Source organism: Saccostrea cucullata, unplaced genomic scaffold, assembly GCF_032062105.1.
Source record: "Saccostrea cucullata isolate Sc308-1 unplaced genomic scaffold, CSIRO_AGI_Scuc_v1 ctg5499, whole genome shotgun sequence".
NCBI classification, from domain to species: Eukaryota; Metazoa; Mollusca; class Bivalvia; order Ostreida; family Ostreidae; genus Saccostrea; species Saccostrea cuccullata.
In genome coordinates, this window is record NW_026938353.1 from 101180 (window position 1) to 117972 (window position 16793).

Consider the following 16793-nt stretch of genomic DNA (forward strand, 5'->3'; position numbering starts at 1 on the left):
ATCGGGAAAAAACTGGAAAATCCGTCGTCAATTTAATATATAAATAATGGACTAGCAATTAGCATGAAAAAATGTCAGTCAGCAAATTATTGTAATAAATGAAAAAAAATTAAAAATATGCTCTTGAAAATTTAAAAATAGAAATATGAATACATTTAATTATTTTTAGATTTTTAATATAAATCCTTTCTATCTGTCATATTTTTAGCACTCCGTACAAACAGGAAAAATCGTAACCTTTTTTTTTTCATTTTTCGCTGCCCCCCCCCCCCTTCTGAAACAAGACGTAGAATTTAGAGTTTTTTTTATATATAATTTACAATACAGTTTTACTCATCATATATTATAAATTTGGCAATGAAATAGCCTATTGTTGTATTTGTATAATTTGCTAAAGTATACTTAACTTGAAAAGTGCCACGAAATTGAGAGCATTATAAAATGAATACATAAATTACTTCGGTAAGACCACACATTAAATAAAAACAAGAGGTGTTTGTGAAACACTGATGCCCCCGTATGGCAACATAGCAAAGATTAAACTTTTCTCAACTGCAAATTTAACTCGGTACCAAAAGTAGGGTATTCCTACTGGACTTTTACGAGAAGCGCTGACTTTCATAATCGACGCTTACTTTTACACAGGTAAAATGTACGGGAGCTCGTTTTTAATATAAATATTGAAATAAACAGTTGATAATAAAATACAACAATTTGGTCATTTTTAAAAAGATTTATTGATTGATTTTGTATTGTTTAACGTCACTCTCGAGAATTTTTCACTCATATGGAGACGCCACCACTTGCCGGTGGAGAGCTGCAAATTTTTGTCCTATACTCGGCACTTAGGGCAAATGAGCAGGGAGTGATCTTTTCCTGCCAGCACCTACTGCGACACGGGGTCTCGGGTTATACGGTCTCATCCGAAGGACCGGTCTCCACGTCCCACAGTGGGATTCGAACCCGCGACGTAAGAATTGACTCCTTATTTCGCGACTCTAGAGTAGACGCTCTATATATACAACCACTGCGTCAAGTGGGCGACTCCATTTTTAAAAAGAAAATATTACGTTGTTCGGAAAAGGAATTCCCCAAAAAGTACACGAGCTAGATAACATTAGTTAACTCTTAATTAAGTAAAGTTACTGTATATTGTAAATTTTTTTTTAAGTTTTGACTAAAGTAAATTAAAACATTTTTACTATAAATTTCAAAAAATTATCTTAATATTCTACAGCCATTTTTCTGATTTTTCTAGCAAATTAAAGTTAACTATAATATAGACAATATTTGTTATAGTTGCAACCGCCCGTTTTAAAACCCCTACACATCCACAAATTGTTATTTTAGCTCTCTATAACACATGTAAAATTCATATTGTATACCATGTTAGCGCTTTTAATACATTTTTTACATATTGAATTTTTCTTTGGCTAGATTATACGTAGGAGTAAAATGAAATTGACTAAATAATCCATGAATTCACCCTATCTGTTGATTATTTTAAACACGTTGATATAGTCTTGTTTGTAGTCATACCGGTATTAATTTTCCTATTCTGATGTTTTGTTCGGGACAAAACTGCAAATTATTCACTACATTAAATTTTCATGACAAGAGAATTTTGGGTTGTGTATTTTTTCTTACTAGATTAGAACCCCCCCCCCTTGGAAAAAAAATCGGGATCCGTGCGAGTTCATATATTATATGAATTATTATAATTTTAACCAAAATGTGCATACAATGACGCATGATCAGGAACACATGGTATTGTTAATTACGCATGCACGACCCTTGTGTTTTGAATGATCACACAAGCAGTAGCCTTTTCTATTATTTCAATATCTTAAAAATTGAAAACTTAATATTGACTGTTTCATGACTTTCCAGATTAAACAATACTTTATCAATACTGTAAATACAGTAACAATATTAATTCCCCCTATTTTCTAATTTCCGGATGAATGCCTTTTTCTAGGTGACAGAATTTATCCAAACGGACATCCAATCCAGGCACGTAGCATCGTTTTTGAAATTGGGGGGGGGCAGCTTGAGATCTGAGATAATTTTTTTTTGACTTACCGGAAAAAGTTGAAAAGCAAAATAAGTTAATAAAAAAAATTGCCCAAACTTGAAAATCCTTCTTCGGTGTGTGTGGGGGGGGGGGGGGGGGGGGGGGGGGGGTTAGGAGAGGCAAGCATTTTTCAATGCCAACTTCTTTAAGTAACAATTTTTCTTTACATTCAATATTACATTTCCACATAATCGACTTCCTGTAGTATCAAGTGTGTGTGTGTGTGTGTGGGGGGGGGGGGGCGGGAACCATCCTTTCCAATATCTAAAGTAATGTTGGGAAAAAAGTGCCCCCCTCCGGTTGCTACGTGCCTGCAATCATAACCCTTTTCACTATACAACAGATACACAGTCGGGGTGTTATTGATATAAGGAAATTGTCAGATATTGCATGAATAGCCTGATTTTAGAAGACATATGTACGGTAGAGCGAACAATTTGTAAAATCAAAATGTATATATTTGAGTAGTGTGTGGAGAAAACGTAGATATAAATTACGACGAGTTTTTTATATTGTATATGGCCTCATTTATAGAAGAAATAAAAATAAAACATTTTATTACAATTTTTTCTTCAATCAATATAAAGAGTATAAGATTGAAATATTTTTAAGTTATTTTTTCTTAAATTGGTATAATTTATAGCTTCATTTATTTGAAGTACTAGTTACTGTACTTTTAGAATTTTCAATCATTTTTTGGTAATATGTGTTTTGTTAACTGGAAATCACTTTTTTCATAAAGAAATCCCAATCAATATATGATCACGTCTCTATTTGAGGGAACAAATTCTTATACTGGACGTAAAGAACATGCAATCATTCAATCATACACTAATTTTCATCGCGTGGTCGTCAATTTTAAAGTCATCTTCGATCTTACTTTTATTTTGGATTTAATTATATCCACAGAATAAATGAATATTATCAATTCTGTGCCTCCTTACATAAGGCAGGTTTAAATATAAATGTAAGCGTCGATTGTAAAAGTCAGCGTTTCTCGTAAAAGTCCACTGGAAATATAAAGTAGGAGAATGCTAAAGTTTTATCATAAGTATAGAAATCCTCGATGTCAATGTTATTGGTATCCAATGAAAGGTCTTGCCACAAATATACATGTGTTAAGTATGAAAGTCCTAGCCCTAACCGGTCAGAAGTAATGGTCAAGGTTAAATATTTTAAAAAGTAGGTCAAACTCCAAAGTCAATTCAAAGGTCTTGCTATCAAATGAAAGATTTTGTCACAAGGCTTATATGTAAGATTTTGTCACAAGGCTTATATGTAAAGTAAGAAAGCAGTAGCTCCAACTCTTTAAAGGTAATGGTCAAGGTTTGCTTTTTAAAAGAAGGTCAAACTGCATGGTCAAAGGGCCAACGTTCTTGAAATCCGATGAAGCTCCTTCTCACAAGGATTAAATAATTGAAGCATGAGATCACTAGCCCTTAGCGTTCAAAAGTTATAGCAAAGGTTGACGTTTTTACATAAGTACGAAAATTTCAAAGGTCAAGGTCATTGGTAAACAACACTCTAAAAGTTATAGTCAAGGTTTGTTTTTATTATTAGATCAAATTCCAAACCAAGGTCAAGGGGTCAAAATTCCTGATATCCAATGAAAGGTCTTCTCATAAGAATTGCGTATGTGAAGAATGAAGGCCCTATTATTACCGTTCAAAAGTTATGGCAGAGTTTTTTCAAGAGTACGTAAATCTCCTAGGTTTAGGTCAAAAGGTCAAGGTTGTTGGTATCCCATGAGCAAAAACAACAAAAAAAATACATATATGAAGTATAAATTTGCTGGTTTCCACTGTTCAAAAGATATGGCCAAAGTAAAAGTTTCGATATTTTGTAGGGATGGGTATCGCCAAAAATTTCGTATCGCGATATATCACGATTTTTTCCCCAAAATATCCCGATAATATCGTGATATTTTTACAAGCAATTTTACAATGATTTTTAATGAACTTTTATTATTTTTCTCAAAAATATGCTAGAAAAACCAAAATTTCAATTTTTTTGAATTTTTTTTCTACATAGAATTAATCATGTTTGGATGGTAAGATGCTGTTCTTTTCACCTTTACAACATTTTTTAGATTTTCTATAAATGTAATTTGAACATAATGATTTAACATATAAATGAATAATTAATGGACTTTATAATATGTATACCTAAATACCGGTATTTAGGTCTCCGTTTCACGATACGTATCACGCAACAAAAGATCGCGATATACCGGTATACAGGTCAAATTTGGTGGTACCTAAAGAAAGGTCTTGTCACAAGGAATACACCTGTGAGATATGAAAGTCATAGCTCCACTAAATCAAAAGTTATGGGCAAGGTTAATGTTTTAACGAACACAGATAGACAGCTATACAGATGGACATACGGACACTACACAAACAATATACCCCCGAAACTTTGTTTTCAGGGGCATAAAAGATCATCTGGTGTTACATTACATGAAATTTATCCTACATGTAATAAAACGTGATTTCTATTTAAAGCAGTAGCACTTTTTAGAAAGTAGAAGGTATATGTTTATAGAAATAATCTATAACTAAAGTTTTTAATTGAACTAGGGTATACTCGTGTGGAATTTAAATCTGTGCATGACCTCCATTCAGTATAACACATCTGCATTTATCACCTGACTTTCAAATACGATTACCAAAGTGGATTCAATATAGAGTGGGTTATACAATGTTCTTTCTTTAAATAGTAAGGTCATCTAGTAATTCAATACTTAACAAAAATAAATAGGCCTTTAAACATTTAAAAGGTATCTATATGTGCACGTTTTATTTCCATTGATTCCTTATGCCTTAAGAGTGTTGTGTTGATAGAACACTTACTGGAATCCACTGTGCATTTTATCTTTGTCTGTATGGGTTTTGGAATCAAATATATATACATGTATTTGGTAATTCAAATTCATTGTAGTAGTTAGAAATAATAAAATATTCAAAACTGACATGATTAAAACCCCAGTTCCTCAGTCAAGTTTTAAAATACAATTTATAAAATAAGCCATACAAACAAAGATAATGTTGTAACCTTTGTAAGCAGGGTCCAGTACATACTGACCGTGTAATCTATTTCTTATTCACTTCTGTATTTCTCAACACAGAAGAAATGTAGGCTTTTATTTCGCCCCTCAACATATATCTGATATATTTAATCCATTCTGACAACATGCAAAGGTAGAGTAGAGTTATAATTTTTGAAATTTTTATTCCTTGGGGTAGGATAGGGCTGCAATGTGGAACTCAAATTTAACATTGAAAGACAAAGGAAAAAAAAAACTTTGAAAAACTTTCTCTCATGAATCATTGGGCCAGAAAAGCTGAAATGTATATGAAAGCATCTTGGGATAGTGTACAGTCTAATTTGTCCAAAACATGGGGATGGTATTACAAGGCAAATCTGTTAAATCATTGTCATGTTTATAGAAATCCTCGAGAAATTTTCACTCATATGGAGAGTACATATATAAATAAATAACAAAGCAATCACAATAACTGAACACATAGTATAATTGACAATACCATACACAATTCAACATATTATGTAATATAAAGAAACACACAGAGCAGAAATCATCATAAAAAACTCTTAATTACACAGTATAATGCAATGTAAAACGAATGGTACAAAAGCATACAGTAAGCAGAATGCGTATTTCAGAACTAAAAAGTGTCAAAGATGGGGACAACATCCGCCACCGATCAAAGACTTTCAGGTTTACATCCGTCCCATCCACATTCAAAACATCGGCTTATGAATAAGGAATCAATCCATTGTCATACTAATAGATCTTGAATACTGAGTATGTAATTTATGTAACAAAAATACTTTGGATGATGAATTTCATTCTGTACCCGTACGAGGGTTGTTCGAAAAGCTCGTAGGCTTCTGTCATATCTTTCTTATTTGACCTCATACTGTATGTCCTTTAATAGAAATATTTTAACAATGCATTTAAATGATCTGTATAGATTCTTTTTAAATATTACGATTTATTCTAAACTAATCAAGATTTTAGAAATGCAAAGATCAGGTCAGAGAGCAATTTAGTAAGTTACAAACACAACACCAAAAAGTGGCTGTAGTCATTTCAAATTAAGAATTGTTCAATGATTTGAATCCAAATTATGGTTTAATATTTTGCTTCGTTGATAAAAAATCAACTTGAGAAGATATCTAGGTAGTCATCATTGAAATCTACAAAAACTATAACGTTTTAGAACGCCACGGATCTGCATATAACAATGCAATTTTGTATTTTACTCAAGAAAAATCCTGAATAAATTCATAAAATATATTCGAGCTATGGAAAAATACGTCACAAGCTAGTTGTGTATGTGTGGACGAATAGTACAGGCAGTATATCGGATGAGGTTGATCTGTGAAGAAACGGTTTAACTGTAAAAATCTTAACAAAATCTTTAAAAAATTGGAACGTAAAGGAAAGACAAAGGCGCTTCAGAGTTGCTTATCTCTTGAAAGCAGAGTTAAGTAATAAAAGAAATTAAAACCATAACAAAGGAAACTATGCATCGAGAACAATTGTTACAAAATAAATATCAAGTATTAGAACAAATGTTTTTAATGAGTGGGTATTAGATAATACTTTATAAAATGTATAGGGATAATATTTTTTTTTATTCTTGACGCTATGTTTTCACATTACATGCCGTTTAGTGTTCTCGGACTCCGCGGATATAGAACAGGTTGATTTTAAATTGAAGTTTATTGTCTATAATTATTGCTGTTTTTGAGGTCGATACAATGATTTAGCCCTCCGAGGAGTACAATATTTACCGAGCCTGAAGGGGTAGTTGAATATTTTAATTCGAAGATGGCTAAATCAATTTGTTAACCGAAAAAAACAGCAATAATTGTTTTATTATATGATTCACTGATTAAATGATTCAGCTCATTACTTGTTTGCATTGTATTAAAGTCCTAGCCAAATACAAGAGAGAACCAGAATTAAAATGTAAATAAATATTACCCGGTCGTATCAATTTGAAATGTTTTTAAAATCTATTTAAATTAGTTGCCATGAAAGAAGATATAATGTCAATTTTTTTATAGGATAGATTTTGAAAGGAAGTAGTAATGTCAGGGAAAACAGCTGACAGCTATGGCAGGAACGAAAAACAGAGTATATATATATATATATATATATGTATATATTGTAAAGAGAGTGTAAAGCTCTGAAAGTGTAACAGCTACATATATATATGCCACTTAATTGAAAATAATAAAACATGGCCTTTTAGGATCGAATATTCTTAATGTTAATTTGCAGCTTACCTTGCAACGGAGTAAAACCAGGAAGTTAATCTTTATAGAAAGTGTTTATAGCAACAGAACATGTGATAAGACGTCACAATAATAATTCACATCAAGGTACAGAAAGTACTGAACCAGAGAGACATTTAAATACGTAATATACATGTTCTTGTTCGTTCCACTCAAACGAACATAAAAACTGTACGAAATGTTATGAAATTCGTATAGTAGGATGTGATGCACTCTGAAAGTGCAATTGCAATAATTTGCAAATTTATTTCACATATCATTTTCTTTTTCGAATGTCGTCAGGTATGTATCTCCATTCTACAAAATAGAAAATAATAATTTTTCAACAAAATATACATCTATACAATATTCAAAACTTAGCAATGGGCGAGTGGGCGGGACTTAGATGTATAAGACTGCTGAAAACAGAGCCCTCGAATGGCTTTCCCTATACAAAATTTCTTTCACCCTTGCTGAAAATTTGAGTTCTGGTTTTGATTTCCTCTTGTAAACGTATTTTTTCTTTCACAAATCAAATTGAATATAATTTCACAAATAACACATATTTGAATGCTCTTGAAACTTTCACAATGTTGTCTGGATTGTCTTTGGCTTGAATTGATATATTTTTAAAAAGGTGAATTCTTAATTCAATATAACCACATAACTTTAAATTGCTGGTCCCGAGGTGTCAGTCAGGGCTGCCGTACTCTGTCGTACTCTTTTTCACACATGTAACTACAACACCAATGCAAGCCTCTCCCTTTCACCCTGGACTGGCTATTGACAATGTTATTAGCTGTAGTAGCCCGTCCAAGACCTGTTAAGTACAAAACGGGACGAAACCCCGAGGAAACAGAACCCTGGGGGAATATTTTATTAGGCGGAAAATAAGTAACGTCAGGTGCCTGTGGTAATTATGTTTAAGAATTAATGACAGGTACATAGCTACTGAGGAAATAATCTTTTCAATAATATTGTATAATATAGCTAGAAGAAAAGAGATATGTGACTCCTTTTTTCAATAGTTTATCTATATATATACTACATTCGTGTAATAATCTAACATAGACGATTCAGCGTGAAATTATTGTTAACAAACCCACGTGGAGCACAAATGATTTACAATGGTTGACTGGAAGTGACAGGCCTTCTCTTCAAAATAAGCAAGGTAACTCACGCTGTGTGATTAGCCTATCTTTTATTGTCACCCTTATCTTTTATTATGTCGCCTCCCTATGCAGGCATGCTTTAGATATCGTAATATGATACATGTTATGGTCGGGTCTTATCGAACGAACTGATACTCTATATTTACCATGATTACATGCCTAGAAGAAATTATTTGAGGAATTATCATGCCGAGTTTGTGGATACATTTATACTGTTGTCCCGTAAAATCAAGGACAAGTTGTCTCGCATGAATAATAATCATCACTGCGTTCTGAAATTTTCACTTCTTCTTAGCACATATTTGCTGAATACATATAGCAAATTTCAAATAGATATATGCATAAATAAAGGAATAATGAGATTTTATATTATGTATTGTATCGCCTTACGGCGCACGGATGATAACGTCAAAGTGCCTAAAACAGCGTCAGGTACCTCAAGTTTTATTTTTGCACTAAAACTAAAGTTGAATAAGTCCCACTTACATTTCAAAATTTCATTGAAACACATACTTAAGTCTCCATAAAAAATTGAGGAACCAATCTGCCACAAATGTACGATTTTGTGATGATTTATTGGTAAAATACGGACAATATTCCAACATCATTCAAGTAAAAGAATCTTATATCGACGCGGTCAATATTGACAGCGTCTTTAGCTACGAGTATTACAGTTGTAAATTTGTCTGCATGTCTTGTACTACCTCGGGACTCGATCAAGAAAGACTTTACTCAAAAATCTTCCGACTCATTCATATACTAAAGATTTGGCATTTTTGAGGGGGGGTTTATTTCTTACAATTCATTTAAAATTTTATACGGCGTTATTACACCATCTAAATCATAGCGAACTGATCTCTTGTGTTACGTTACCAAACGTCACCATTTTTCGTGTGTTGTGTTTACCATTTTCCAATTTCAAATGTTCAGGAAACTCAAAAATTCACCAAATGCATTGAAAATTTTAAGAAGACAACAAAATAAGCTGTGGAATTGAATAAGGATATTTTTTACCCTAATCTTAAATATTTAAATCTTTTGTTTCAAATCAATACTCCTGTATTCTCTTATAAAACCTTCGTTTTTTGACCGTGCGCCGTAGGGCCTTACCCTGTGCACATTCAAGCATTATAAAATCTATATTTTTGTGTATTTTTTATCCAAAACATTATAATTAACTTAAATATGATAGATAAACATTCACTGAAAATATCAACTTATTACGTCCATTATTTTTCGAGAAAAACGCTTTGTCCACGATTTTACGGGACAACCCTCGTACTTAAGAAGGGAAACAGTAATGTGGCATTTACTACAACTTTCTACAAACTACAGATGACTTTACATTTATTTCAATGTTTTTTCAGTTAACAATAGTTATTTCCATCATTGTCTCCGCTTATCCCAGTGCACCAAAGCGGCTGTCATATCTGCTTAATATTTGGATATTTCACTGACTTGGAACGATACGAGTTAAGTTAACAACTGATCTGTATGACATATATTTTCCATTATCAACATTCCATATGTTTCTGTAGTAATGACCCACTATCACCTGCATATAGTGTTTATATATCTAAACTGATTCCATACTTAAGAGCATGCTTTGAGTATGATCAAAGTTTAAATTGAGGCAGACTACTTACAGATAACATGGATAAGTTGGTGTTGGTGTTAAAGTGATTTCAAAAGCATCTCTCAAGATCAGCATTTAGTAGATTCTATGGTAGTTATAATGGTCTTGTTTTTTTAATACAACCTATCTTTGGTTTGTATTGTGACTGACATATTTCATATCAATTGTTCGGCCATTGTTTTATAGTTACACTATATATATGACTACGGATTGTTCCATCTACACGATAAATACATAAGGCACACCGGCTGACACGGCGGATTTGACTTGACGATAGGGGATTCCTAATCCTCCTAAGAACCTGATTCTACCTCCCGAGGTCCTGTTTTTCTGACCTGTTCTCAGCTTTGTATTGCTTATTGAATTTTTTTATTTAGACAGAGCATTGCAAAAGATACACAGTAGGGTTAGCAAATGAGCTACCACCCCTCATTACTACTCATGAAACCATCAAAAGCAGAAAGGGAAGAACTGTGGATTAACATATATATGTTAAAAGTTAAAGAACTTTTAGAAATTTCAAAATATTTTTATAAAAAACTCAAAATCAAAAGCAATATAAAGTCTGATCTATCAATCCCGAGATAAATATACTAGCTTGCCATTAGTCATTTAAACACTTAATTTGCTAACTTCACACTACGTTAGCCCAAAACTTTCCTGAATCTATATTTACATGTATTAGAATATTTCAAAGTTTCTACATGAAAAGAAAATGTTTTCTAACATGTACTAAGTAACTGAAATCTAGCATTAATGATAAATTGACACCTTCAATATACAGGATGCTTTCATTTTAATTTGTGAAGCGTATCCGTGCTGTTGAGAAGTTTTTGATGAGTTTTCCTTGTTTTCCCCATGTAAACCTTGAAAATTCCATTTCACAGATTTTGAAAAATATTTTCCTTATTATCAGAAAAAATATTTATTCCGCAATAAATCAAAACTAATCATTTTTCTCTAATTCAGCTCAAATCACTATTTTTGTTAAATTTAAATATAAATCATAGATGATCATCAAGTACATGCATCATGGCTTTCCTATTTTATTACTTGTGGATTGAGGTATTTTATCATTGTTTCCTCAACTGTGATTAGTATTTAAACTGAAGGTTCCTCTCTATATTTTTACAGCTTTTATATATCAATGGGAGGAAAGGGTTCCCGCTCCGAAAGATGCTGTTAACGTTATGGTGTCGTCAGCCACTATTTCTTTTCACCTTTGTAGAGGTATGCTTCTTTAAATTAAGATATCATCGTGTTTTTCAAATGTTTTTTATGTAGATTATGGGCTTTATAACATTTGAATTTTTTATTTGTGACTTTAGAGAAGTTTGGGGGGGGGGTGAAATCATCAATAATATCTCAATCTTATGAGAGTTGAGAAATTGTCTTAAGGTTCATTTTGACTCTAAAGTCTTAAATTGTAAAAAAAAAAAATTATGCATGTAAGCAAAACAAGATCTTTTAAGTAATTCATTGGACTCATTGTCCCCTTACAATAAAAAAACCCGGAAGGATAATGCATGTATTAATATAGTTTTTTTTGGAAAAAGATCCTTTTAAATGTTTCTTATATTTCAATAAATTATGTAAACGTGTTTTTTCTTCAAATAGGAAAAACTAATTTAGAACAAAAATGTCTATAATTCAAATTTTCTGCAATATTAAGAATATAAAAGTTGAAATACTTGAGTTTATATGCAAAATAATTTACTTTCTTATTTACAATTTTACTTTTTCTGATTTTAACCCCCACCCCCCCTCCACCCCCTAAAAAAATACACATGTAAATGATATTAAATGCATCTAAGTATATATGTCTTTTTCAAACTAAAATACAAAATTCATATAAAACTTAATCAAAATCTGCTTTTTTATTTTTATTGTGTATTTAAAAAATTTAACTCTATAAATAGCATTTATTTACATTCTTAATAGTTATGTAAGTGTTCAGGACACCTCTCGCTTCTGATGAAACATTTTTACAACCAGGGGGGTCAGGAAAATGACGGTGACCCATGTGACGATTATTACAGTGCTTGTGATCACCGCTTTATTATCTGTCTGGACAAAGCCAATGGGTAAGATGAAATTGTAGAATGCTTGAAAGAACTTAAAATGTCATTTGTCCTTTTTTTATTTAAAAAAAAATCATAAAGCAGAAGCGGTTTCGGACGGTCGCCTATTTCATATGGGTTCTCTAATATCGATTCTCATTAGCACTCTTTCAAATGCAAAACCTATACTCTGCCTGTGAAAGTATTTGTTATACATGTACAGTTCCGCGCTCTTTTAAAGCTCGCATGGGTTTTCGCACAAATTAAGGTCACATTCTTCTTCGAAAATAAGGCCAGCATTTTTTTATTTTTAGGTTTACAAACCCGCCGCTCAAGTTTTTGAATTTTCAGAAAAAAAATAAAATTGAGAAAAAAGGAATTTTTTCTTTCCGATGTCAAATTTGAGTCGGGATCGAGATTTCAAATTTACGAACTCGTACTTCCGGTTTTAGATGAACATGGCGGGTAATGAAGGTAGATTTGCAAAGTTAGCTTTGTTTAATGTTAATCTTTATCGATAGGAGTGCCATTCAAAACGTTTCACAAGTTCAGAGCACAAATAAAATGCTGACGACTTTATTGCACAATGACATGCTGGTGAGATAATTATGTATCCGTATTCAAAAGTGTCTGTAAATTATTTTCCTCCCACAGGTTTAAAACTGTCCATGGTAGCTTTTGTCAGAGACATTCCTTAAGTTTCTGTTATAGCTTACAGTCTTATAAGCATCATTCTTCAAAAAGGGTGGCTTATGCATCAGATGTAATGAATAAAACTATGGGAAAAGTTAAGTCCATTTGAGGAAGAAATAAACAATAGCCTAAAGAAATAAAATACTTCAACTGTTAAAAACAAGTATTATATACAAATATATACAGGTATGTAGTATCGTTTGTGGCAGCCAGAAAAATTATTTTACACTTAATTAAAAAAAAAATTACCCTACTCCCCAATACTCCCTGTCTGTTTTATGAAAGGAATTATTATTTTAGGTCTAAAGTATATTTTAGAACAATTTCTACACATTTACCAAAACATATTAAAAACAAAAATGAAGATATATTGAAAGAGTTTTGAAAAATTGATTTTTTTTAAATATCTGTATTTTGTTCAACATAACAAAATATATATATATCACTGGCCCCAACTGGTAGATGATGCAATAAACAAAGGTTCTATTTTCCCCTTTATAATCCTTATACATCCAGTGGCATGGAGCCTGTTAGGAAAACATAAAAAAAGAAGATAAATTATTGTATAAAAGTCGATAACTTGTCCAAAAAAAAATTTTTTATTTTTTTTTTATTTCCTCCTCCTACGGGACTTTTTCATTCTGATGTTCGTAAACCTAAAAATAAAAAAATGCTGGCCTAACTAACATTATCGAACTTCATTACGACGACACAATGTTAATATGTATTTAATATCTCATTTCGTCTAACGTACGCATGTCTTTTAAAACATTAAGTAAAGGGGACTTTGCCAATCAATGGTATGTTACATCTGCAGTATGATTCTACCACAGGTATCTACAAATTGAAATAATCGAGCTTTCTTTTATGCTATTTAGTTGATATTTTCAAACGGACTTCTTGAAAAAGAGTATTTTTCTATGCACTTTGCTCACTTACCACACTCGTTTTGGTTTTGTGGAAATGTAGCATTGAAAAAAGACAATCATGCATTTTTAAATATTGCGGTGGGACATATCTTTCATGATGCTAGATTTCAGAAAGTAACTCTGAAAAAATGCAAACTTTTTAATATCAGAAGCAGTCGAACGGGTGAAAAATACTGTTATCGTCTTGCACTTTAGAGTTATGTTAAGGTAGGATTCTTCTCTGGTTTCTGACTAGATAAAACATTCAAAGTATATTTCCTTATATGTCTTATATATTTAGATGTAAGGGATTTAAAAGACCATATGTTTCTTTCCTCATCACAATTGTACAACTTAAAATAGAAATGGTAAACTGTGTTTGAAAACTAGCAAGGACTATATTTTTGGCGGAATGGTGGCGTATGAAAATATCTGCTTTTCTGCCTCTTAAAATTATAATAGAGCGATGAATTTAGTTATAATTTTTATACAATCAAAGACTTGAAGAAATTTTCAAATGTAAGTTACATTAATAATAAGGGACTAAACTTTAAAATATATAAATTAAATATGATTTTTCAAACAAGCTAGAATTATGTTAGCTTTTAAACGCTTCCAATCAAAGTACAGATTAGAGCTAAAAATCCATAAAAAAGTATTTTTTCTCTCATAGTAACTTTTTGAAATAGAAGTAGGCATCACATGATTTGCAACAGTATTTTTTTATTCTAAATGTGATGGAAAAAGATAATGACCTTGACCTGACCTTGCCTCTCATATAAAACGGTCAAATTTAATTTCACTGATACTATCACTTACTGATATATTGTCTTCTTGACTCTGTGAAAATTTCATTGATTTTTAAATACAAGAAATATGAGAAGAATCCTACCTTAATACAGGTTACATGGGGTTGCATTGTTTCTGTGTCTAATCAAGGCAGAGGACATTTATCAGCCAAGATTATATCAAAGTTCTACCTATCATTATGTAAGAATTATGTTTTAAATAACTGAAACGAAATTAGAGCTAAGTTTAACAATCATTTTTAAGGTATATATTGTTGCCTCGTTACACAATTGCGTATTGTATCATTTGACGTTAATTTGTGCGGAAAAAAAACATGCGAGTTTAAAAAGTGTGCGAGGTTGTATATTGGTAGCACGTTGTACAAGTTATTAAATTTCATAAATACGTTTCTATATATGTTCTTTCACTGTATTGTAGACCTTATAATAATATCGACAGTTGCCCATATGGTAGGAGGTCAACAGAAGAAATCGAAGACAAAAATGTCATCTTCTTTGGTAACAACGTAGGGGGTGTTGCCAATCCAATGCTTTTTCCTTTCACCGAGTGGCCAGTATTATACATTTTTTCATACGTATGCAAGAGTGTGAGGGTGTGGCAGGGTGTATATATGTCAGTGTGTAAAGGTCCATGTGTGTGCGCGTTTCTTACAATTTACATTCATACTACATGAATAAGTGAACTCTCATAATTCATCATTTCAGGGCAGTCTGATGATTAAAGTGGAGATATGGGATTATGACGACTTAAATGATGATGATTTCATCGCCTTCCTTTACAGAGTATATAGTACTTATGCTGGCCTCAACGTCACTTCAGCTGTGATGATAGATTTTTCTCTCACTTCGGCTAATACTGGGTACGCTTAACATGCTTAATAACATTTTCATATAAATTATATTCATGGTCACTCTTTATATGTTACCAGACATGATAGGGTTTTGATATGCATATTTCATATTTGTTAGGTTATTTAATATTTGTCATTTATTGCATTCTGCCTATCTGGTTCTGCAGACAGTTTTCGAAAATGTTCAAATTTTTGTCAATAAGGTCGATAATGACGCCATAATAATAAGTTGTTCACATGAGATATTACTTGTATCTTACCTTGTTAGCACACCATATTATGTCTTTCGCACAACATATGTTTTTGTTTGTTTTACTTTGCACTGACTATACATCTAATCCAAATCTAAGGTATCTGTGTGGATGGAGAAAATGAAAAGTTATATTTATATATTGGATTATTACCAAATTTTCTGGAAAATCCAAAACTATTACAAAAAAGTGAGCTATAAGTGTTTATCAAAAAGTTCGTAGATAGATAAAATTAATATCATATAAATAGAAAGTCTGTTTTACAATGTTTTTACAAAACACAAACATCAAAAGTCTAGGTTTCATTGAAAATTTCAGCTTGAATCGTCGATAAGCGACATTTTAAAACTCGAAAGGTATTGTATTTTTACGAGAAAAAAATGTAACTGCATTGCTATTTTCCATGTAGCCTACTGCTAGGTTTGAAGGTATACTGTGATGAGGATTATTTTGGGATAAATTGCTCCACCCACTGTCGATCACGTGACGGCAACTTCGGACACTACAACTGTGATCCAAACAGCGGATCTAAAGTATGTTTAAAAGGTAAAACTGTAAAAAAAAAAAAATGAACTGGAACATGCTTGCACAAATTTTAGCCAACTTTCATTTTTCAGCAATGTTCAATGGTTTGGCATTAATGTACATTTTTTCAAAGGTTGGCAGGGAACAAACTGTACTGTTCAGATTCAGGAAAATCATTGTCAGAGTTCACCTTGCTCAAATAATGGCACCTGTCTCAACTCATATGGAGGCTTTCGTTGTATCTGTGTAAAAGGATTCAATGGTATGACATTAATTAGACAGGTTTTATCATAGTTTTCCGGTTATGGTTTACAAACAAATGGCAAACATATTTAAAGAATAAAATGCTTTGTTTGGTTGCTATATGATTATTTTTAGAATTTATGTTGCAGCTGTTGCAGAGGAAAATGCATAACCCATGTAAGCGGGTTATGTAACTTTTTCCTCCAACAGCTGCAATGTTAATTCCCACACTAACAAAGAAATAAATTTTATTGATCATATCTG

The 16793-nt window shown here is 32.0% G+C and overlaps 1 protein-coding gene across 1 annotated transcript; it reads left to right on the forward strand.

Moving 5' to 3' along the window:
• Positions 1-15106: 15106 nt before the first annotated feature.
• On the forward strand, positions 15107-16548 carry LOC134250030 (protein jagged-1-like; the record flags this gene model as incomplete). The annotated part of the gene is made up of 4 exons (XM_062732366.1): positions 15107-15157; positions 15365-15519; positions 16171-16307; positions 16420-16548. Coding segments are annotated over exons 1-4 (472 nt in total), but the record flags the coding sequence as incomplete, so codon positions are not given.
• Between the last annotated feature and the right edge of the window lie 245 nt (positions 16549-16793).